At 39.8% G+C, this 25,027-nt stretch overlaps 1 protein-coding gene across 11 annotated transcripts in view; it reads right to left on the bottom strand.

Moving 5' to 3' along the window:
* Positions 1-25,027, bottom strand: part of pleca (plectin a) — a 115,350-nt gene that overhangs the window by 71,620 nt on the left and 18,703 nt on the right. For 2 of the 11 annotated variants that reach the window (XM_025902067.1, XM_025902069.1), the window contains exon 1: positions 183-329. The exons of 7 other annotated variants lie outside the window; for them this stretch is intronic. In XM_025902067.1, coding sequence (XP_025757852.1) covers positions 183-228 — 46 coding nt within the window. In that variant the 5' untranslated portion in view covers positions 229-329. Of the gene's footprint in view, positions 1-182; positions 330-16,471; positions 16,786-25,027 lie in introns of those variants that run through there. 2 more of the 11 variants (XM_025902064.1, XM_025902066.1) reach the window with 2 other exon arrangements.

Raw genomic sequence — 25,027 nt, 5'->3', positions numbered from 1 at the left:
CATTTAACTCCCAGAAACACTCACAACTGAACTTTTTCTTTAGCCTGCATCTATACAAATGAGGAAGTCCTGACCAGAGAAGGATTGTGGGAAAACAAGGCGGTCCTGAAAGCATATGATGGTGATGACAAGTCAGGAAGTTAAAAAAAAAAGAAATTATGGAATAAAGTCAGGAGTGGTACCTTTGAGAGAGCTGATCTCATGCTGGATAGACCTTCCAGGATCCATGCTCACGGCTGCTGAGTCTCCAAACAGCAGAGTTTGAGCCCTGCAATGTCAGCTCAGCACTGAAGCACCACGCTGGAGGATGTAAACGTCCCTCAGCTAACGGCAGCCTGTTTCTACCACTCTCTGCCTCCCTCCCTCCCTCTCCCTCTCTCTCTGCTCCCACAGGACTTGGCAGCTCAGTGTTTTTGTTCTCTCTCTCTCTCTCTCTCTCTCTGCCCACTTGCACACAAACCCTGTCAGCAAAGAAATTGTGAAAGAGGGAAGCACACCTCCCTCTTTTCCAGCTCCTACCCCTCCCTCTTGCTGTTCCTTCTCATCCTTGTGGTGTTTCACAGGGAGGTGCCTCAACCAGTCATCCTCCACCATCACATCACTAGCACGCATGCAGCTGGTGTCGAGCAGGCAGTGCAGAGCGTTTTTGATTCCGAGTCGTGAGTGATAGGAGGGAAGATATAACCTTTCAATGAAGGTCAAATCCCCTGCAAAGATATCTAGACTCTAAAATTAAGATAAACTTGAGAAAGAGTCACTGTGTTGTTCATTTTTGCACTGAAACATTAACAATGACTCGGCATCTCCCACTAAAGTATTCCACTACAGTCCCTCTATTTTTCAGGAAAGGTACTGCAGAGGGGACCTCAGGGTGCTTTGGATGACAGAGCAGTTTGTAGGAAACTGAATTTTGGAGGCTTAATAAAATGCACTCATGCATCTTTTTAAGAGCTGCCATGATTAAACTCTGCAGAGGTCACAGTAATGAAAGCACTGCTGAAGTCATTAATCAAAGCCACAAAACAAACTAAGATTACATCATTTCATCTCATGGATTAACAGCCATACTCACCATTCAATCTTATCATCAGATAAAGCATAAGAAAGTTCCATTGTTACATTATCAGAGCCGTGACAGAAATATTTTAGAAGATGACAGCAAGGTTATGTTGACTTTGACTCAGCAGTCTCCTCAAGCCTCCGGTGACCGGCTGACATCGCTGCATTGTGCCTGAAGTCAGCAACAGCAAAAATGCTTTTTGCTTAAGCACGAATAAACCGACAGAGGATTGACGAGCGATCAGCATAACACACGGCTACTGTATGAAGAATCTGTGAATTTTTATTAAAGCACAGGAAACTTTCTTGCTTCAGATTCCAGCAGATGCATGCAACTAAATAAAGAACAATTCTAGTTCTCCAAAAGTTGAATCTGTTCATCTGGACGTAGCGTTTTGTGGGAGAAACGTTTATAAGGTTTGGGGAAACCTGCAGTCAGCTGAGACTGAAGAAGTCACTTGGATGAGTGACGAAACGTTTCTCCCACAAAACGCTACGTCCAGATGAACAGATTCAACTTTTGGAGATTTACTTTCCTGGATGATTGAGAATGCAACAATTCTAGTTGTTCAAAAAGATTTTATTTGTACTCAAAAACACATAGCAGGTGATAGGACATGCATCACACCAGAGTAACTGCACTATAATCAAGTGAGACTATTCAAGCAAAGCACAAAAAGTTTATTGTTTGATTTGTAATTGCCAGACATTGAAAATGGATCTACTAAATGCAACTCTATGAGCCAAAACATGACTGCGTGGCTTTTTCTTTGAGCCTGCCCCATCTAGTGGCTGGAGTGGATGGGGTAAGTAGAGGTGATGATACCTGCAGGGTTTGTTTGAACTTCTGGAAACTGTATTTCAAAACTATTTGAAATAAATTGCGCTCAGATGTGAGGAGTCAGACATTTGCTGAGCTGCAATAAACAGTTCTCAGAAAAACATGAAAAAAGGGAACATTATGGCAAGACATAAAAAAAGACGATGAGAAAAATCTCATTTTCTGAGTCATGAGTGGAAACAGTGCTGCTCTCTGCTACTGACGTGTCAAAGCATTATGACAGTTGACAGGTAAAGATTACGAGGAGAGCCGGCTTAGCTACAGGTGAAACTCATGAGTCACCGAAACACAATGTTACAAGAACCTCGTCTAAACCTGAGAGTCTCCCTTAAAGGAGAAATATGCTTTACAATGTAATGAGTCAGCACAGACAACGTTTTGGTAATAGGCTTATGAGACGTAAGTTAAACTAATCCTTTGCAACCAGTCAGATTAAGTTGCATCATAATCAAATAAGGAAGAGTAGGTTACTTCTATCAAACTCAGGGGAAAGGTTCAGTCTAGTCTGCTTTTTTTCCCCTGCTAAGAGTTTTTTTTTCTTCCTAATTAATCGTTCAGTGGCCAGACTACTTAAAAGCACCTGTTACAAGCCAAAGGACAAGCTTTTAAGGTTCTCAGTGTTGCAGGTCTAAAAGGCTCTCCTGATCCATGACGCACACATCTGACAGCTGCTTTCAATTAAAAAAGACAAATAGCAGAAATGTTTCAAACCGAGCACTGACAATAAATCATCTTTAAAGAATTTTGACATGTAACAAAACAAGGTTGTTTTATGAGGTATATGGAAAACACGAGACGTGCATCAATCACTGGGGACAAATGTCTTCAAACCCTGCAGAAACAAACATCTCTGAGCTCACATGTAGACAGACGGGAATAAAAATAGGCTGAATATTCTCTGGAAAAAAAGAAGCTGCTGCTGCCGTGGATGTTTTCTCACTGAGCCACTTTACAAAAAGGTGTATTTTCTCTCCTAACAGAGAGCTGCTGAATTCAACAGCTGGTCTCTGACCTTAAACTCTTTCACACGGATGCTTCAGTTGTTCAAGTGTGAGAAAAAAAATGCCAAAGACACTACCACTGTAGAGCACCTACATGACAAAAAGTATCATGATGTTGGCACATTTTAGCAAAGCGCAGGCCGCAATCATGGAGGAGGTTATGTAGGGAGGATGTAATGACCACTTCTACAATCAATAAAAAAATCAATGGCTCATCACAGATCCAGTTACAACAGCAGCAAAGAGATAAGCAAGAAGCCAAGAAGCAAGGGCTAATTGGGAGAACCTGGAAGAGATTAAGTCTTTAAATGATGACAGCAGATCCTACAATCATACAGTTTGTGATAGATTAACAAACAAGACCAAACGCTCATTTTTAGATTTGAGTAATCCCCAAATCTGCCCTGTTTATTACTCCCTCTAGAGTACAAGAAAACTATCACAAAAAAACAAAATTCTCATCCAAATTACATTTATTTATAGTTCCATGTTTTATTTTTTTTACCATAAAAAGTCCCCAAAACAACACAAAGGTCACATGTAGCAACTCAGGCTTAAGCGCTTTACTGGTAGTGTCTTACTTTCACCCTGATGTCCTTGGGGACAATATCCCAACCAGTCGCAGCAGCCTGGTTCGTCCTGTTAAAAGGGAGTTTTTCCTTCCCACTGTCTCCAAAGTGCTTGCTCATAGAGGGTCATATGACTGCTGGGTTTTTCTCTGTATGTATTATTCAAAGGTCTCCCTTACAAGATAAAGTGTCTTGAGACGACTGTTGCTGTGATTCGGCGCTGTATAAAGACAGTGCACATCACACTAAAACATACCATGTCAGTGAGGCAGGACAAACGACTCGAGCCGGTCTGCCAAAATCAAGCAACAAGTGTTAGAAACTGCAGTTCTTCTAGTGGCCACTTGAGGCTGGCCCAAAGAGCGAGTCAAACTCGATCACTTCCCATGCTGAAATCTTCAACTTTACATCAGTTCTATTTGTCTGAAGAAAAAATATATAAAATAAAGGCTACTTGAATTCTACAAATATTCCAATGTGCTGAGATGCATTTATGTTTTTCTTAAAATCAAGACATCAAGTTTGACAGATGGATAAACAGAGGAATGAAAAAAACAACCAAGTAATTTGACTAATAAACAGGCCAACTCACTCACACTCATGTTGGTCCAAACCACTCATTATTTTAATCCAGTGATGCAAACCCTGACTGCTCTTTGCTCCTCAAACAGACACATATATCTGAACTTTCAGAAGTTAGACTATTAAATCAGATGATGCACGCATGTGACTCTAGAACAAGCAAACCTGTTTAATCTAATGACCCAGTCACTAAAACTGCGGCATTCCCCCTCGTCTTAGTGCTTTGTGAAAGTATGTTAAGAAACACGGCTTAACAACTGCGAGCTGCCTCAGATCTGCAGAAAAGAGTAGAGCAAAGGACTTCACTAAGCTGGGAGGAAATTAAACCAGTGGTTACGACAAACAGCAAACACCACGTGTGTCAAAATAAACACCCATCCCCAAATTTATTTGGGCCTCTTTAAATGCTCATGCAGCCCATATATCACTTAAATTTAAAAATAAGGCCCACCCAGTCGTAGCGTTGGTCTGTAAAGTGTTGCGAGTGCCAAACTAAACAGATGCACCTCCACACGCATATTTCCTTACAGGAATCAAAAAAAAGCAAATCTGTTTCTAAAGGCTGATTTCAACAGCTGTGAGAGGCTGAGTAACCTACATCATTACAAAGCCTCAAAAAGCAAGTTTGTGTTCATATCAGCAAAAATGGCCTCTGTGTTATTTATTTTTTACTTTAATGCATCATACCTACATTTTGGGGGATTTGCAGTAAGTTCCACTACAACATCAGACACTTCCACACAATCCAGCAGACGCTCCTGCTATCCTTGTTTCTAATCCACTGAACTTTTGAAGTGGGCAAAGATTTTCCCTGAAGGAATGTTTGGTTTCCAGGTGCCTCTTAAGCTCACTTGGCATCATGCTGACATTAGTTAACTGTCCCCAGCAAATGCACTCAGGCTGAAGGATGATGACTTCCCGCAGCGATTTCTAAAGATTACTTTTTCGGTGGTTTTGTGGAACTTCAAAGATATTTTCTTGTTGTTTGTTTTTTAATGCAAGCTTCTACTTTCAGCTAGGTGAGAGTTGTAGACAGATGTGCAAGAACAAAAAATGTAAGACTTTGCATTTACATCTGGATACGTCTGGTTTTATGAAACGGTCCATAGTACCAGTATCTGTCATAATCAGGCTTGTGTTATGGTTTGTTGTTAGTTGGCTGCAGGGTAACCTTCTTGTTGAACCGTAAAGAGAACATTATAAAGGTTAATAAAGTTTAGCGGTTGACTGGTTAAGGGCTTTATGGGCCTGGCTTTGACATGATTCTCATTTCTCACGACGGCCCATCAAGGAATTGAGTTTGCCATCTCTGCAATACACATGAAACCTGAAAAACCAGCTTCATAAAAACTCTAACAAAAGAAGTAAAATGAAAGGAACAGGTTTATTTCTCTACATGATGTGTATGTACCTTTCACGGGGTGCATTAATAAAAACATCTGGTATTAAAGTGGACAATCTAGGCTCCGAAATAATTCATTTTATTTAGATTTCTGGATTTTAGTGAAGAGTTTTGGCCATGTTAAGGCTAGATATTCACTCCTACGGAAATATTAATGTGCATGAACTTTTAATCACAAAGGAACCTCACCTTGATGAGGAGCACTGGCAGTAATAAGCATTTTCTGAACACCTACACACTAATGCTTTGAGATGTGTGGAAAAAGGTTAGTGATCAAAACCAAAACTTGCACACCACCTTAGGAATTTCCTAGCAGGCGCTGGAGCCAATAACAAAGAAACATAACTCAGTGATTTGTTTTTTGATTAACTGTCAACTTTCTCCTTTTCAACTGTGACTATTTTGGGGGATTTCATTCCTGGAGTTTCCCACACAGTTATAACTATTGTTTCCTTGCATATTTGAGGAGTCAGAGAAAATTCAATTTCCCAGCTAAACATCATTGTGAGGTATATTAAGCCCCCTGGCTCCACACCAGTTTGAATGATATTTCTGTTTCCAAGCAGCGGTGCCAAAGCTCAGCCAAAGCCTCCAGTCCCTTTTAATCCCAGGTGGAAGACCCGATACACCCCCTCCACCCCTCTGTGGGATGTGGCTCTTCCCACTATGGAAGTTCAGCCATTAGAAGCTGGAGTGTCACCAACATACTCTGGGCTTCAGGGTGGGACGTGCAGAGGAGTAGGTGGTGATACCCCCACATCGGTTCCTGTCTCGATCCACTGGTGATATTAAACTCTCTGTGCAGTTGTTGGAGTTCATCTGAACTCAAACAAACAAGTCGAGAATTCAACAGCTAAAAATAATCTCTTTACTACTGCCACTCCCTGATTAGCTCACACATAAAAAGAGCTGGTGGATGTCATCCTGTTTATATCATGGCCACTTGGTGACAAATTTCCCGATATTAACAGAATTAAAAAAAAAACATCAACATCGACTGGTTTGTGGACTCCTGTTGAGTTTGCTGTCAACATGAACTCAGTGATGGGTGAAAATGACTGAAAGTCGAGGACACGGCAAAAGCATGTAGTGCTTTAGCGTTCATCTTGTACTAAAAGGAACACATCTAAGAAACCCAACTGAAAGTAAAGTCATCAAAAAATGTTTACGATTATTTTCTTTGACTTGATCAGAGGAGTCGCGCCCTACTGGTCATAAGGAAGAATGCAAGTTTAAGATTGAAAAAGTAAATACAGAAATCCTTTAAAGTTACACTCTATGTAAAAGATTAATGTGTGTATTTGCATAAAATCTATGCAAAACTTCACTATGTTAACATTTACATTCTAAAGTGAGACTCTCATGTTGACGGTTTGACGCCACAACCATATACCAAACCTTCAATATTGGCCAAGTGCTATTTTCAATGCATTTAACTGCATTTTATGCTTCCAGTCATTTATGCAACTATTTCGTTTTGGGGCTTTTTGGTCTTCACAGCAATAGAATTATTACATTATATCGAATTTTGGTTACACAATTTATGCGTCACAGAAGCTCCCAGGAAAGGAAAAGAAAGCAACCACAGAGGAGTGTGTGTGTGTGTGTGTGTGTGTGTGTGTGTGTGTGTGTGTGTGTGTGTGTGTTCTATGAGGCTTTGTCTAAAGTCCTTTCAGAGAGGAGAAAAGGAGCACTTTTCAGGAGGACCACAACACCAGAGGAATTCACAGAATGTGTCATGATGACAAATGTTTTAAGGCTTGTTGTCTTTCAGATCTGCACTCTGAAAGAGACACATTGAGGATGTCTGTTTTCCTTTTGGGTGTCTCTGATAGAGATCCACCAGAGTCAGGACACCCAGAAGTAGTTTATTTACGCTGAACAACGTATCCATTGTGTGTGAATATAAGTGACAAGATCACTAACATGCTCTCAAACACTCATCGAGCTTTTTAACTTCTGCAGTATCTTTCACCAGGAAATTAATACGCTACTTTGTGCAGTCACTCCGTTTTAAATTCTTTCAATGCTGCAAAGCACTAGAAAATAAATAACTTGCGTAGTAACTTATGAGATGAGCTCATTCTGTTTCACCTCTAAAAATGAGACGAGGTGAGACAGAAATCAATATAAATGTTATTGTTGAATCACCGCTCCAGACAAACTGCTCATAGCCTCGTTAGTATTAAAAAATAAAAGAAGACAGAAGTTGCAGACTTCAAGGGTCGTGATGTGTGAAAAAAGCAGCAGCAGTGATTTTCAAACCCTGCAGAAAAACAGTGAGAATGCCAGTCAGCTCCCTACTGGCATTCCTGGCATTAGTCGGGATTACTGCAGCATGCCACAAACGGGATGTTAGCACCATTGTTCAGCGACCCGGGACAAACATCAGGCTGGGATCTCTGTGCTTCCTGATTCAAAGGTTAGACTAAGAGATGAGCAGAAGTATTCAGGTAAGGTGGGATGTGCTGCACAAATACAATGTCCTTATCAGGGAGATGAAAGAAGTAATAGTAATATTGTGAATGAAGACGTACTCATACTGAACAAGCTAATTATATGAAAAACTTAAGAGTACATCCTGTCTCACGATCCTGGCTTTCAGTGCTGACGAGTTTTAGTTCTTGTGATTTTTGTGAGTTTTTGTTGTTCCTTCTTGTGTTTCTATTTTATCCATCTCTGCCTCTCCCTGTCTCGCCTATGCAGTAGTGCCTTTTGTCTTCCTTAGTTCTACTTCTAGTTTTGGTTTTGGAAGTACATCTTATTTTATCTTCATGCTGAGAGCTTCTAAATGGTGTTTTATATGAAACAGCTTGACATGAGAACTGTATCCTGTTTTTCATCTAACTATAAGCAGCAGAAAAACCAAAGGGATCTTTATTCCAAAATACAGACCTTTTCCTTTAATCAGTCAATGAAATGGATTTGTGGATACAGAACTTTGTGCTGTAGTATGCTGCAACTACAAATCATATCACGTGGTGTGGAACTATATTTTAATCTATTTTTGTAAGCACTTACAATCTTTTATAGCTCGACTGTGCAGAGCGCTCAAGACGGATAAAATGACAGTTTGTATACGACTGTATCCTGGAGACTGAAATCTCCCTGCGAACAGAATGATTTTTCCTCCAGTGACATCATCCTCTCAGACAGATTAGAAAGACATCTTTCTGTGTGTCACTGCTATCACTCAATAACCCACCGGACACACTGTACGAAACCTGTGCTTTAGAGCACTGCGGGGAAGTAAACAGTGACATCATCCTATTCAGTGACCTGAGGTTGAGGATTATTGATCGATTCTTTTCCCCTCTCTCTCTCTCTGTCTTTTGGCCTTAAAACTGACAGTAAACAGTTAAAGCAGCTGTGCGGTTAGAGTGGCAAGAGAAGTGAATAATAGCTGTCCAGCCCTCAGCTGTGTTGTTTGAGTTTTATCAACTAATATGTTAATTTGATCAAACATCCAGTCAGCTGCAGCAACGTCTGTAAGTGAAAAGTTTAGACAATGTAGAGGTGCCAAAAACTGCAGTTCCTCTATTGACCACTTGGTACTCCAAAAGCAAGTCAGTCCCCATGTTTAAAGACTAATAAACAAAACATAAAAATTAAAAATAAAATTGAAAACAAAAACAAAACAAAACTAACTGCATAACAACTCCATAGAAAGCTGGAAAACCAGTTGATTTTAGCAGAAAGCTAAACCAGTGCCACAAAAACATTGTGTGATGTTTAGTGTTTGGATCATTTTTAATAGAATTCTCTAACAAATCTGGTTTGGTGTGTAAAAAAAATTTGGAAAAACCAAAACAAAACTGTTCAAGATCCCTGTACTCTAGTTTTGGTGTGTCAGACTCAAGTATGTTAACAGGTACCTGTATTTGTGCCATGCATCCATAAAACCTATACACACCTGGTAACCACGCTTGCTACTCATCACTCCGCCCAATGGTCCAAATATATTCAGTTATTTTTAAACTTTTTTAAAAACAGAAATTGCCAAAATATAAGTCTATGCATAAAGATTTATTCTTTTTTGTGCAATAAATAAATAAATAAATAAAATATCAAGACAATTACATGTGGCTGAGAGCTCCACAGACATCTGGTGTAATCTAACTGAATACACAGTATTACAAAAATACTGGTGACTGCCAGTGCTACCCCTCAGCCTCCTAGCAGATGAACGTATGGTATAAATTTAAATCCTGGTGACTTCCTTTTTGCATTATTGCATCCACAGATGTTTAATAGACGCACCAACAAATTCAATTTAAAAATCCTACTTCACCTCGTTCTCGAGGTATTGCATTCACAAACTGGGTTGTCCATGCTGCTTGTCTGTCCACCTGGTAGGGTGACAACAATAATCCAAACTGCAATGCTTTAAAACTAATTTCCCAACCTCCTGACCCTCTGTACTGTGCAAAAGTCTTGCTTAAGTAATAGTTCTTCAGGCTTTTTGAAGGTCTTTCAAAGTTTTTCTCTGGACACTGGCTGCTTTTTCAATAATTTTCAGTCCAAGTCTTATAGCTGACTATTTTCAGAGCAACGTTTTTTTGGGTGTTTATTTGTTGCCCACTTAACACTGCGGCTGTGACAATAAAAATATAATATTTCTGATCTAGTTTAAGACTACAAGAAATTTCATACATTGAACATTTTGCAGTGTGGTTACATAACTAACGTCAGCTGTTATTGACTCCATGGATTTGGGAGGGCACTAATCCTCTGCTCCAATACAAATCCCATCTCAATTACAGCGGCTCTCACCAGCAAACTTTGCCAGGCTGAGTTCACTTCACGGCGGTTCACAGTCAGGATTTCCATTCCCCCGCAGACTTAAAGCAGTTCCACAAAAGAAACCAGAGACACAAACCAATTACATCTATATGCCATTTATCATCAGAAAGGATTTGGACTACGTGAAAGAATGTGAGGGCATCTATTGGATAAAGCGGCATGACCAACACAGAATCAGCCAGATGACTAGTCTTACTGCAGGAACTGAAAGGTTTCTGAAAATCACAGCAGACTGGGTGATATCCTCTAAGATTTCAAAGCGCTGTACCTAATCCAGAAATAAGACGTTTCTGAGGTTGTTGTTGGCTTTAGAATATGTTTAACAAGTTGAACGGCCTTATGAACATCAGAAAGAAGAACTTGGTGTGGCTAAGGTTAGATTTCAGATAATTTTACATATAATAACTAAGATAATTACACAGCTTGTGCCTGATCTACCGCTTTTTTTTTCTAATGCAGCAACATAAAAAGTTAAAAGCCTAAATCTGCAAAAGTACACTAGTTGAAGATCGACCACACACAAAATACATGCTGTAACTGAAATGATTCACTGAATATAATTCTTAAAATTAGTATTTTGACAACTTAGGTTTGGGTCCTTTTACCTAAAGATACTTATAATCGCAAAGAATTGTAACTCCTGAGTGAGGAATTCCTCCAGACTCTCGAATGGTCTGAGAGTCTGGAGACAAGATCAGCCCCTGGTGGGTTTTGTCATTGGGCTTGAGGCGGTACTGAGCAGTTTTTGCAGAGTGGTGATGTGCGTCGGTCTTGGCCTGCAGCCACGTTTAAAAAGATAATACATATCAAACCCACATTCGTATCAGTGCCAGGAAAGAAGGTTTTCCATGAGAAGATTGCATGGTAACAAGATGATTTTCACTTTGTATGTGTGGGATTTTGTTGTTGTTGCTGATTTATATGCTTAATGTGCAGCAGTCTGCACAGAATATGTTTAAAGGTGAATAGAGGTGATAGAGGTTAAAGGTGAGATTTGAGTCCTCTGCAAGGCTATAAAAGTGTTATACAAGAATCAGTCCATTTACCATGTTTAAGCAGAACATACGGACTAAAAGGTCACCTTATAAACTCAAGTGAATTAGCAGACAGACAGGTGAGAATAGCCTACTGCAGCTTCTGAGTCCTCACTAATCTACCAGATACTGAGCCGTGCTGTTAGCACAGTGGGATGGAGTGTAGGTGTGAACATATGTGCGAATAATGTATGAGTATGTCCTCTGTCAGAGGACAGCAGCTCTCAGGCGATACATGTGCCCCTTTATTTCTCCTGTAACTTTTCATGCCTGCAAAGAAGATTTATAAATTTGTGGGTTTTTAAGAGGAGTGTTATCTGATGACTTGACAGTTTTCTCCGTGATTATTTTCAGGCTTTCAGCTGACGGTGTCGATAGTCTTGACAGGCAGAAACTCAAAGAAGAAGGCTTCTGATCATGCATGCAGAATCCAAATTCAATTCCATGACTTCAGCTTCTGCTATGCTGCAGAGGAGAGTAACTATCCGTGCATGAAAATGCTAGAAGGCAGAACTAGACTTCCATTAAGTGATCTAAAAACAGCACTTGAAACTATCCAAACATGCACAAGGAGATGGTCTTGAACATGAGACCCACAACATTTAAATAGGACATTGGTTTTGAACTTTTTGAAAAGACGTCATTCATCCAACAGCTACAGCCTGATTCATTTGTCTGTTTGGCCTTGAACTGTGGATTATTAATCAGGAATGTGTTGTTGCTTGCCGTGTAATTACCAGTTAGAGACCAGTTAGAATGTCTGCAGATGTTCAAAAGTGCTCAACAGATCAGGATTAGGAGTTTTTTCACTTTGGAGGCTCAGATCAATAAATTAGCTGGACATGCATGGACATGAAAATCAAAACAAATGTAAAAATTGTAATGATAATTTGAAATATATATAAATAATTATAAATAAAGTGTGGGGTTTTTTTTGTAGAACTTCATAGACATTAATGGATTATTCAGGGGGGAAAAAAGAAAGAAGTGTTGTCGACTTAGCACATATTAAATGACAGAAGAGGAATATTTTTCCTATTTTACAACCTGGACACATCTGTGTGTATGTGTGATCACACGTCCATAACTTAAGCACTATTACTATTTTTGAAAGTGAGGTCAAGTTGCATGAAACCTTATCTGAGGCAAGTACTGGAACTGAGCGGAGGCTTCCTCTGCGGGTGCTCAAGCTCGACAGTGATTCACAAGACAAATTTATCGCAGCCCTTTTATAAGTAAACTCTGTTAGTATTTACACACAGAAGCTCGCAATGTTGACTCTTTTAAGTGTGTTCAAGAATGGGGAGTGGGACAAAATCCACTTCGCAGGCTGGATTAAATCTCAGACCAACACTTTACAGAACAAACACAAAGATCACATCAGCACAAACAGCTATGGCCATGTGACACCTGTCACAGTTCACCTGGAAGCTAAAAGGAGCAAAACAAAGTATTTTTACTAAGTATTATTCCAGTTTTCTTGTTAACATATATTCAGTGTTTCCCACACATAATACCACCTGACAATTATATTTGCTGACTACATTTCATCTGAGAGAATTCCAACACTATTAGTATAATAATGGAAAACGCTCTTGAAAATTCTGAAAATGTAGTCGTTGCTAACTCGCTTTCCTGTCTCATGTTATTATATACTTACTGACATTATTTAGCTACTTCCCCCAGAGAGGATTGTGTTGTCCCGTGGTCAGACTTATTATAACTCCATCACCTTGGGCTATAGCTAATATAGCTCTCACTCCTGAGATCTATTCTAACCAGAACCTGCAGAACATAGATGAACTGATCCTGGAGCAAGGCAGCAGAGCATAACTTAGACTACTAACACTGGCTACAGTCCATTATGGTGAAGTTAGAGTTCATCCTTAGGATGAGAAGTAGCTGATTATATTGCTCAGTTATTTAATGGTCACTTGGAAGCTTAAACTCTTTAAGCTTTACTAGAATGGTGTTTTAGAAACATTGTTCCTTCTGCGACTTGGTTGAAAAGATGAATATTAAGCAAAAGTTAGAGCGATTCCTTTTTTCTGACATTTGGCTACAAAACTATCAGCCAACCTCGTAAGAATGAGTATTTGAGGTGAAGATAACCCAACAAGGTCAGGGTCACTGGAGTCATTAGTAAGTGCAGGTAATTGTGCTGTATCTGGGGGACTCATTAGGCTTCTCAAACCTTCAATGTTACAACGTCAGCATTTTAGATTATCCAAGAAATTCCAACACTGCAGCCAACCATCTATAATGGAATAATCTCAGGAGTTTTGTCCAACGCACGTAAAATGTGACTGGAATAAGTTACCGCGACCTTAATAACAAACTCCTCATTGAGTTAAATGCCAGAAGTTATTTAGCCTGTCTTTCAACCAGAATAATGCCAAGACTGAGAGAGTAAACTCCAGGGATACATTTGCAGCGCGTATTTAAAGCAGGGCTGCATGTTTTACACTAATAGATCTGATCTGTTGCTATTCTGACACACAGCTTCACCCAGGCAGCCTTCATCACTCCCATAGGAAGCTGCATTTCACCTGTTGCAATAACTTATACAAATGTATAAGCCAGCTCACGCCAGAGTAATAATCATCCCTAATCATGTGATACCCTGCGCACGAATGCTGAATAGAGTAACAGTCCATCCTCCCACTGCTACATGCAATCTGTGCATGATGGACACTTTATCAGGATCGGATCTCTCTCACCTGTGTTGTGAATTTTGAACCGGTGTCAACACAGACTAAAAATAGAGTAGTGTACCAATCCCAGTCAAGTATAAACTCATGGTTGTATCAATAATTCCACCTGCTTATAGGACTAATTGAGTAGCTTCATCTTAAGGTGATTCATGACCAGCTTAAATTCTCTAATCCAGCTTCATATCAAAGTTTTTCTTCCAACACTTAACTTTTCTTCTGCTTCTTTTAAAGTGACAGGAACACTGCTTTATCTAGGCCATATTTGAATTATTCAGCTCACACACAGAGCTGCACACACATGCACCAGCTCAACACACAGCTTTACAGAAGGGGCTGACATCTCACGACAAACCCCGACACCCTACTTTTCGCTCAAAGCTCAGATCATCTGAAACCACAGGTAAGGGCTGATAAAAACATTTGTTATCTCCCATCTCCTCTTCTTTAAGGAGATGTGTTCTATTTATTCCAAGTGTACAATTATCTAAAACAAACAGCATCCGGTTAAAAACCAACAATACGAAAGAGTAACAGGAAGTCTGATCTTGGCAGAGAGACTGGAGGTTATGAAAGGGGCGTGGAGCACCAGACTGGTGCCAGAGAGGCACAGCAGGAACACTGCCCACAGTGACATGCACAGTAGGCAACCACATGGGAAGAAAATTACTAGACTGATGCGACTGGATGGAACTGCTCGGTTCCCAGCATACCAAGGCCCAGAGAAGACTAGCAGTGACAGTTTGCTGTAACTGGGATTTCAGGCCCACACTTATGGGTTCTGTTTTTATCTCCAACACATGTTAATCAGTCATTCTGCTAATTATCCATTGTGCCTCTCAACAATTATCCTTTTATAACAGTGGAGTTGTACACAGTGTGGGACTCATACAAACTCATTTGAGGCTCTAGAAAAAGAGATGTTTCCTGTAAAATGACAGCACAGCTGCTCCTGCCAGCCTGTGTCCTGAGCTAGATTACCTGCAGATGTCAATGTAAATCACCTGCCTTTGTGGGTGACACATGGAGGTGAGAGACAGCTGATCAAAAACTGGACATCATAATGTCTTTGTGATGATCTACATACATCTGAATTAATCCATAAATCATACCCATTCAATAAGAAAACAAGACGAGACAATCCTGGATTAATCCAGGTTAATCCATCATACTTGGAGCTAAAATCAATGTATTTGCAAACCATCAGCTTGACACACATTGAAAACGACATGTAGACCCAATCTCAGATTCATGCATAAGCACAGGAATAAATATATATAAATATGAGATGTCACATTTATATAATGATCTGATTCCACTTCTGCTACATGATAACTGATGCAGATATTTTCAAAATGTTGTCATTAGAAACATGGCTTGTATCGGTCACACTGTCTCCATCACTTATTGGCTAATAAGATGAAGTTTTCCAGTGGCACCGGCCAATATTTTTCTACAGTGTCACATCACATATTTTGTGCAGTTAAAACTTTCCAAGGCAGTGAGCTTCCACAATTAGTGCATCCTTATAGTCATTATAGGCCTCAAGGATACACTTAATGCTGTTAGATGAAACTGCGCTAAATTTAAACAACTTTCTTTTGACATAATTTTTAAGGTTAACCAGTCAAGCGCACCAGTGTCACATTTCACAACTATGTTTCATATGTATGCAAACTGGGAGAACATGGCCTGAAAGCTGGTTTCAACTGCACTGAGGTGATTGTCTTCCAGGTTTTGCACTGGTCAAATTCAGAATCATGAACGAAGTAAACAAATGAGGTGCAGGTGCATCTTCAACTCGTCTTGACTTCCTGTTTCTATCAACTCTGCAATTCTTTCTGAAACAAAAATAAAAACACTCTCAAGTAGGCTTTTACCCACATGCTGCATAACTGGAAACATGTTGTTCTCATACGCCACCATGTTGGCTGGCAGCTCTTATCATTCTCGTTGCATTGTTGGACCTGTGCCATTCAACCAAAGGCCAAATGTCTCACCTCTCTGTGCCCACGCTGCCCACCGATTCCCCTGTATGCAAAGACAGCAGCCAAGTCTGAGAAGGACACAAAGCATGCAGAACAGGACTCCTCTTTGTTTTATCGATGCAGCTGTTCTGTTACTACACCTGTAGAAGTGCACCACTTAATCATGTTCTCAGTGTTGATCTGTCTGCAATAGAGGGGGTTAACTACAACAACAAAGACATCGCTGGCAGAGCTGACAAAAGTACCAATCCACATGCCCATGCCATTGCTATCATAGAAACACGGCTCACAGAAAGACCCCCGTGAAACATCAATGAAAATCAATATGGAATCAATTAAAAGTAATACGCTGGCCAAGGCTTAACAAGTATACTCACTGAGGCATGCACTCACTCTACACACCCACCTCCCATTCAAACATGCTTTCAACATGTTATCATTTGAGTTGAAACTACAAAAAGAAAACAGAAGGTGTTGTTACCTTTATATTTCTCCCTGACGTTTTCATAGGCTTGAACATAGTCTTGCTCCTCTGGCAGTCGCTGACCTGGGTCAAACATGGGCATGGACATGGCTTGGCTGATACTTTGTCAGGGTTAGGGCACCTTTCTCTCTTCAAACTTTCCTTTTAACTTTCCCCTGGCAGTGTGAACCCCTCTTTGAATCTGTGTGTCCTCAGTGCTGATAAAAGCCCTCCTGGCTATCTGTCCACCTATATTTCTGTCCCCACCTTCTTCCTCACCCACACTCAGCCACAGTATTCCCTCTCTGAACTGTACATATCATTCCAGACCACCACCACTCCCCTCCTCAGCTTGAGAAATACCCACACACACTTATATCAGACCCTCCTCTTAAAGGCACAGAGGCAAACACAAGCCACAAAGATAGGTACCAGCTGAGACACCGCTACACACACACAGACACACCGTGCATGCCAACTCCACCCCTTACAGACACAGCTACCTCGATGAAAAAACAAGTGAGGGAGCTGCGTGGGGTTATTTGAGTTCCTGCTGTTGGAGAAACTGGGGCAAGGCGCAGCAAGTGGATTCTGTAATATTTACAGCTTTAAAAAGAACTCCCATCACACTTACACGGTTCTTCTCAAAGTCACGTCATATTCCCAAAACTGAATGACGGCATAAGTGTTAGGGGACCACACCTCTTCAGCACAGAACACTGGATCAGAGCTGGGTAGCTGAAAGCAAACAACAGCTATAACTTTAAACACAGACTTTCTAATAATCTTCAGGTACAGTATAAACGACTCCTACTGAAGAACAAGAAAAGTGAAATGACACAAAATACTGGCACAACCATCACTCTATCAAACATCACTGTATTCGTTTTTATTTCATAAACACACATGATTAAAAACACACGTCCACATTATTTGATGAACATGGAAAACATTATTCCACTAACCCTAAATCACTTTTTTCCTATATTAACATACAGTATTTTTCAGACCATAAGGCGCACTGGATTATAAGGCCCACTGTCGATGAACAGGTCTGTTTTCATACATAAGGCGTACCGGATTATGAGGCGCATTAAGGGAAACAAAACAGTCTGTTGAATTCTCTCGCAGCTGCTCTATTCCCGTGTTGTTGCAGTATATTAATGACTAACCCCGTATTGTTGATAGATTATCTCAGTTGTTCTCCTGACTGAAGTTTGGTCCGTTTACAGCATCCTGCCATGCAATTGCATTTGTCCCTAACCATTGCAAACCCTCATGTTAACTTTTATGGAGTGGAAAAGAGTTAGCGAGCTAACTTCCTGCTAACGTCTAACTCTGTTAAACTAAAATTCTGTTTTCATGGACGCCTGGATGTTAAACTTAATTGTTACACCTGGTAAAGCAGCAACACTGATCATTTTATTAAAGATAAATTAATTTAGACAGTTTTTAACTTTCAGTGATGCCGCAGTGTTCGTTTGACTTTGGGACCTGAAGCGGACGGAGTTTTGGACCCAGATTACTCCGCGAGGCTCCTGACTACAGTAGCCGTAATGCTCTGACAATCCATCAAGTGATGCGGCTTCGTATCTTAGCAAAGTCGTACTAAAACGTTTTTGACAGATTTTTGAGCGCGGTGTACTACATAAAATCGGTTCGAGGTCAATAAGCACAACCAGAATTCATACATAAGCTGCACCGGATTATAAGGTGCACTCCTGATTTTTGAGAAAATTAAAGGATTTTAAGTGTGCCTTATAGTGCAGAAAATAAGGCATATCTTATATGAATTCTTGTTTATGGACTTAACATTAGTTTATACCAACTTTCAAAATCGACAGTGCTGCTTTTACCTCAATATTTATATAAAGTTTGAATTTAGGGGTGTTAGGGTTGAAAAACAAACGAAAAACAAAAAAAAGTGAAATGGGAACTGTTTTTTTAGTCACACCGCTAAGTTAAAATTTATCTGGTCTATGTAAACAGCATAATTTTTCCTCACATCCACATGGTGACTGTCTGCTCACTGTTGGTGTCCAATGGCCGTCTGATTTACAGGTCACTTTTTAAAGTTGTTTGTCAGTTGTTTTTGTGAGCCCTGTGATAGATGGGCAACCTGCCTAGAAGAACCCACCTGTCGCCCTGTTACAGGTAAGATAAACTCCCTCTCGCGCTCCAGCCCCACGTCATAATCGTAAATCAGACAAGTGTCTAAGAGAATAGATAGCTGGTTTAATGAAAACCAAACACAGCATCTCAACACAAAACCTCACACCAATTGTCAGCACGGTGGTGATGATGTAGATTTGTTCTGGAGCCACAGGACTTGTACAACATGGTAAATGGTAAATGGTAAATGGACTGGTTCTTATATAGCGCTTTTCTACTCATCTGAGCACTCAAAGCGCTTTACACAACTTGTGCATTCACCCATTCACACCACATTCGCACAAGCACATTGTTCTAAGTGCTTTCTAAGTAACATTCACACACATTCATACTCCGATGGATGCATCGGAGAGCAATTTGGGGTTAGTATCTTGCCCAAGGATATTTGGCATGCAGACTAGGGGAAGCCAGGAATCGAACCACCAACCTTCCGATCAGTAGATGACCTGTTCTACCGCCTGAGCTACAGCCACCCCTGAGCTACATGCAGCCATTAAGTCAACCATGAACTCCTCTGTATAGCAAAGTACTCAAGAGTCAAATGTGAGGCTGTCTGACAGTTAAAGTTTGGCTTAAATTGGGTCACGGAGCTGAACAATGACCCCAGCAGCAAATGAACTGAAGCACCTCTATAAAAAGGAGATGGCCAGAGATTCCTCCACAATGATGGAAGAGACTGAGAAAGTCACACATAAAATGATTACTTCAAGTTATTAATGCTAAGGGCGATTCTCCAAGTTACTGAATTCGTGACTGTTTTTTCACAAGAGTCCTGTGAAAACTCTTCTTCACGTGAATGTATGCTTATACATGATGTATACATGAAGTGTTCACAAACCTATGAAAATGATAGGTACACCTGTGCAACTAATGTAAAATGCTTAGAGTCCTACTTAAGGCATGGTATCATTTTTCATCAATCTTAAATTCCCTTCATTCATTCAGTTATAAAGAAGTAAAAGTAAAGCTCAGATATTTAAATTAACATTCATATGAATTAACAAGTACAATTGAGGGCAAAACACAGCACTAGCAAGTATCCCTCTTCTTAGGCCGTAAAGTTTATTGCAGCATCAAGACAATAGTAAAGAGACCTACTGTTTTATTCAAATGAGTTACAGACTCTCATGGATGAAGCAGTGACAATAGTAAGAAATGATGCCAAGAAAAACCCTGACAGCAGTTGGACCTTCCTACAAGGAAGTGGTGCTTGGAAGAAGCACTGAGAACTTGTCTCTGAAACAAAAACTGGAAAAGTTTAGAGGAAATTTACTTTGGATCCGTCAGAGTGTTTCTTTCTAAAAAGCTGCATTTCCCCAGTGAAAACAGCCCAGTGTTGAAAAGGGAAGAATTTCAGTGGTGTTTCTTTTTTTGAGATGTTTAAAGTTATCCTCAGTAACATGCAGCAAGTTGGTCACACATATGTCTGCTGATAGTTAAAAACACACTGATGTTTATGTTTCCTTTGTCACTGCCATATTTAAATTAAATATACCCATAATTAGAAAACAGAGCAGATCGAATTAAATATATGCACAATATAATATCCTGGCTGCAAATAACTTTAGGTCTATTGTGAAATACACACACTAGCCACTTTGTTAGGTACACCTGTTGAACTGGTTGTTCATGTAAATATCTAATCAGCCAATTTTATGGTAGCAACTCACTGCATTTACTCATGTAGACGTGGTTTAAGACAACCAAGAGTCATTAAAGGGAAAGAAAGGTGCATTAAGTGATTTTTTAAAAATAAATTTCATATAAACAGCATGAAGGAATGGATCTATCCTGCCATTAAACCAGTAGTTTAGACTAGTAGTAGTGTTGTAATGGAGTGGGGGATATTTTCTTTTCACACTGTGGGCCTCTTAGGGTGTTTTTAAGCCTATAGTTGGTTCACTCTGGTCCGAATCAGTTGATTAGTTTGTAAACTTGCAGCTTTTTCCTGTGGTTTGGTTTGTTTTCACACAGAGAAAAGGTGAACGCCATGTGAACCAAAATGTGCTACTACAAACCTCATGAGAATATTAAGTCTGCTCATTGGAGAGATGTGTCCGGGGCAGAAGCAACAAAAGTAAATACAGGAAGAAGGTGCTTTGTTCTGGACTTCAAACAAAACAGAAAACAGAGAATTTCCGTCCATTTCACTGCTTGTTGCCAGTCCCTACAGACCTCTGTGCATCTATAGTACCTTCCTGCATTGAGAATACAAAGTATACATGGCTATGGGATGTTTTTTTATCTGAAATTAACATACCCATAGTAGCTGGTGCGGCTCGGGGTTTAGATCACATTGACACCATAAATGAACCACTCCAGAGTTTGTTTGGAACCATACAGAGACCATAGTCTCCAAAGGGTCTTGGTACGTTTGTTTTGTTCCACACCTGATCGCCTCAAGTTGGAAAACAAATCTGAGTTTGATTTAAACGGACTAAACACTGCACGTTGATACGAACACACTTAGTATCAACTGAGCATCATTTAAAAGCCACAGCCAGTCTGACTGCATGGGTACACTGAGAGCTACATCCAACAGGATAACGCGCCATGTCACAGAAGTCAAATCATCTCAAACTGGCTTCTTGAATATGACAATGAGGTCATTGTAACAGCCTCCACTGCACTTAAATGGCCTCAAAGTCACCAGATTGCAATCCAATAGAGCATCTTTGTGATGTGAGGGAACGTGAAACTTGGACAGGCAGCCAACAAATCTGCAGCAACAGTTTGATGGTATCGTTCCAATATGTACCAAAATCTGAGTATTACTTCCAGCATTTTGTTGAACCTATGCCACACAAATGTCCATCAGTACATTTAGGAAAAAGTTGCCATAATATTAGGATAAAGTTCTGTAAATAACTGCTGTGAAGTTACAGCCCTCTGTGCTAAATATTTGTAATTTCACAGTAAAATGTTAGTACAATTGAAAATTTACCATGTCAAAAACGAAAGCAAAGAAAGAAAATACTATATAAACACAGTAAAAGAGGTGGTGCCACTGTCACTGTTTAGATGTAAGATAATAAGGCAGATATCCTGGCAGCCTGAGCACATACAGCTGGGAGTTTGTGTTTACTCAGCTATCGGGAAAATTTGCAGAGTTTCATCAGCAAGAGACTGCAAATTGCAAAATCCTTCTTGATAAATCCTTGACATTAGGAATGTGGAAAAATATTTCAGCACTCCGAGTCACTGGAATCATCAGTTACCGCGTGGCACCAACCACCAGCGGTGCGTCTCGACCTGTGAGTTATGAACTGAAAGTGAGTAACAGGAACTCTAATGAGTTCCAGCAGCAACATCATTATGAACTGAGGTTTTCTTTAAAAAAAATATATCAACAGAGCAGCGACTGTTTGCAGTCCAACATCTGTGTTTAGTCAGACAGTTAACACTTCAGATCCAACAGAGCAGGCGATGTGATCAGAAAGCTTTATTATAGTGCTGACATGAAATTTAAAGACTTGTTTAAAAATAATTAAACAATTATGGTTCAGATCTAGTAAAGGTAAAGGTGGAGTAACTCAAAACACATCAGCAGAAAGTCAAAGAAGTCTGACAAACAGCCTCCGAGTTCAACTCCAACCACAACATCCATCACAGCATAGCCTGAAGATATCTCTAAAAACAAGCTGAGGACGTACAGTTTGCTTGCCTCCTCTATTTCCTCCATTCAGCAGAACGATGTGGTGTTTTAATACTGACGGCTTGTGGGATTTTTCAATTGTGCACTCAATCCCCATGAGTGTATAAAAAAAACCATCCCACTGTTTTCTCATCACTGGCCACCGGATGGTGTCTCTCAGAGAATATTTTTTTTCACTTTTGTCTCTCTGTCTGCTTCTCTGGCTCGAGTGTCAGGACTGTAGTGCAAGCCAGGCCTCCCACACATCGCCAAACTAAAGCCTCCCTGCCCCAGTGGTGGCACTAATTTATGTTCTCTGCAAAAATAAAAGAAAACACATCTAAGGAGGGATACAACGCCACCCCTCACTATTCATTGACTGTTTTTGTGTGTATTTACTGATTTGTGTTTGTGAGACTTTGCCTGGTTACTTGCTTACCGGTTGGTAGCATGAATGTTAATTAGAGGTTGAAAATGTAGTGGCCACTGGGATAATGAGCTCCCTGGTAACACATTACTATTAAAATGTCACTGTGACAAACAGTGAGCCTCTTTAGCCTCTCTTTGGGCTCCACAGCCGCAAAATCCATGACAAAATTACCTTTCAGCTTATGCTGCCCTTATGACAAGGCAGATTTTAGTAAGCACCCAAACACAGTAAATAATGTGAGCTGGGATCAGCTCCAGCCCTCAAGTGACCCTCTAAAAGGATTAAGCAGGGGCACTGCTAATGGGGAGATAGATGGAAAGGAACCAGTGGGAAAAAAAGAACTGACAGTAAAGGTAGAGCACAATAAGAGTCCCAAACTCTGAAAGTGGAGAAAGTTAAGCAAAGTAAGTAAGGCTTGCATCAATCAAATAAAGTGAAAAAAGATCACAAGTCAATAAAACTCAAAGTTGGTCTCTTTAGTTATGAATAAATCTAATAAATATTAACACACACAGCATTGCTTTACTTGTTTAGTCATTTATCCCTTGTTATTTCCTTGTTTGCCAAGGCTTAGTAGGCTTAGTATTACTTCAACTGTCAATTTAATAAATTACCACTGAGCACACATGTTCTTCTGTAGGTACACGCTGAAAAGAATGACCAGGAAGTAGTCAAATGTCAGATTTGAGAGCAGCAATACAATCTAAGGAGGATGAGAAAGATGCAGGCATGATGCAGATTTGGATACTGTCCTCTAGTGACCACCATAGTACACTGCACACACCACCATTCTGGTTTATTATCATGAGTCTGATATCTGACATCAGCATTGTATACCTGTAGCTGGATACACTGGAAACACTCTGGCATTTCTTATTTTGAAAAGACAGATGTATGAAAGAGGAAACCTTGGTCGGGGTCCCAGAAATATCTTTAAAAACAGTAACGCTGCTGAAAGTGAAGACAGAAAAGGATCTGCAGGTCAATATCCTGACAGACACTGGAAAAAATACCACACTGAAAGAACTGCTAAATAATTTATCTCCTGCATAGCAGACTCTGAACTCAGTGTTTCATGAAAATCAAGGAGGAACTATTGTGTGACATTTCAGGGCTTATGTGATACACTTTTCAGGGCTAACTGAATATCGGATGTCTGTGCAACAGACTTTTCTTTACTTGTACCTTAACATCAGTATTAAGTTAACAGGATTTTGAGTTTGTCACAGACAGACCAAGAAAAAAAACACCCACGTTTTTGTTGGTTCTCACAGCTGTGTTCAAAGTAACACTACAGCAAAGGCACATTAAAGAGTCTAAGTTTTTCTAAGGTAACTAAAAAGTATTAATATAGCACCTTTCAAAATAAAAAAACAAAGTGCTTCACGCCAACGTGACAGACAAAAATTTACCCTAAGGCAAGTTTAAAGGGAAGGTTTTTAGGTGTTGATACACAGCCAGCAGGCCCTGGTCATGTGACCTTAGGGACCCACTGATGTAAGTCAGGTCGTATCCATGCAGTCCTCTAAAAGTCACAACCAGAATCTTAAAGTGGACCCTCGAGTTAAAGGAGTCAGTGCAACAGAATTACATTTTCAAGCCTGAAAAAGTTCAAGAACCATTCATCTTGTGTTAGTACATAATGGTACTATCCATGTATTAGTATAATTAATAGGGAAAATGTTTAAATAATGTTTAAATATACATTTAAAAGATACTTATTTAAGATCCTAAACATCACAGTTCAAAAAGGAATTCAGGAAAAAATTCACAAAATGCCCACAAAAACCTGACGAGTTACTTTAACACGAAGGGAAAAAACATTATTTCCCACATTGGAACCAACATGGGAAAAAACTCCGAATGAGAATCCCAGAATTCCGAAACGTTCAAGTTATAAAAAGGATTTTAAATCAACTAGAGCTTCTACAGCTACTAATTACATCTACTTTTGTGTGTTTGTTTCATCATTCATCACCATAGCAACCACTAGTCTCAAAGCCAAAACTTACATAATTTAAATGTCTTTTTTTAGACAAAAGTCAAAAACCCAAAGATTTTCTGTTACTTATCATTAACCATAAATGTTCACAAAAATAAAAAGCTCAACAACTTATTGACTGTTTTTTCCACTGTAAATGCCAACTTTTACCACTGATAATTCTCGATGGTTAATGAGTGGCTAGTAGTCGTTATCTTTTAATGTTTGGAGGATGGTACTGAGACCTGCTATGAAGTATGGTCTAAAGGCAGTGATACAACCAACAAGACAGAAGGGAGAGCTGAAGATGCTAAGATTCATTGGGAGTGATCAGGACTGACAAGATTACAAATGAGT

Source organism: Oreochromis niloticus, linkage group LG22 (genome assembly GCF_001858045.2).
Source record: "Oreochromis niloticus isolate F11D_XX linkage group LG22, O_niloticus_UMD_NMBU, whole genome shotgun sequence".
In the NCBI taxonomy this organism is placed as follows: domain Eukaryota; kingdom Metazoa; phylum Chordata; class Actinopteri; order Cichliformes; family Cichlidae; genus Oreochromis; species Oreochromis niloticus.
The sequence above is the reverse complement of the archived record's forward strand: the minus strand, read 5'-3'. Positions and strand labels throughout refer to the sequence as shown.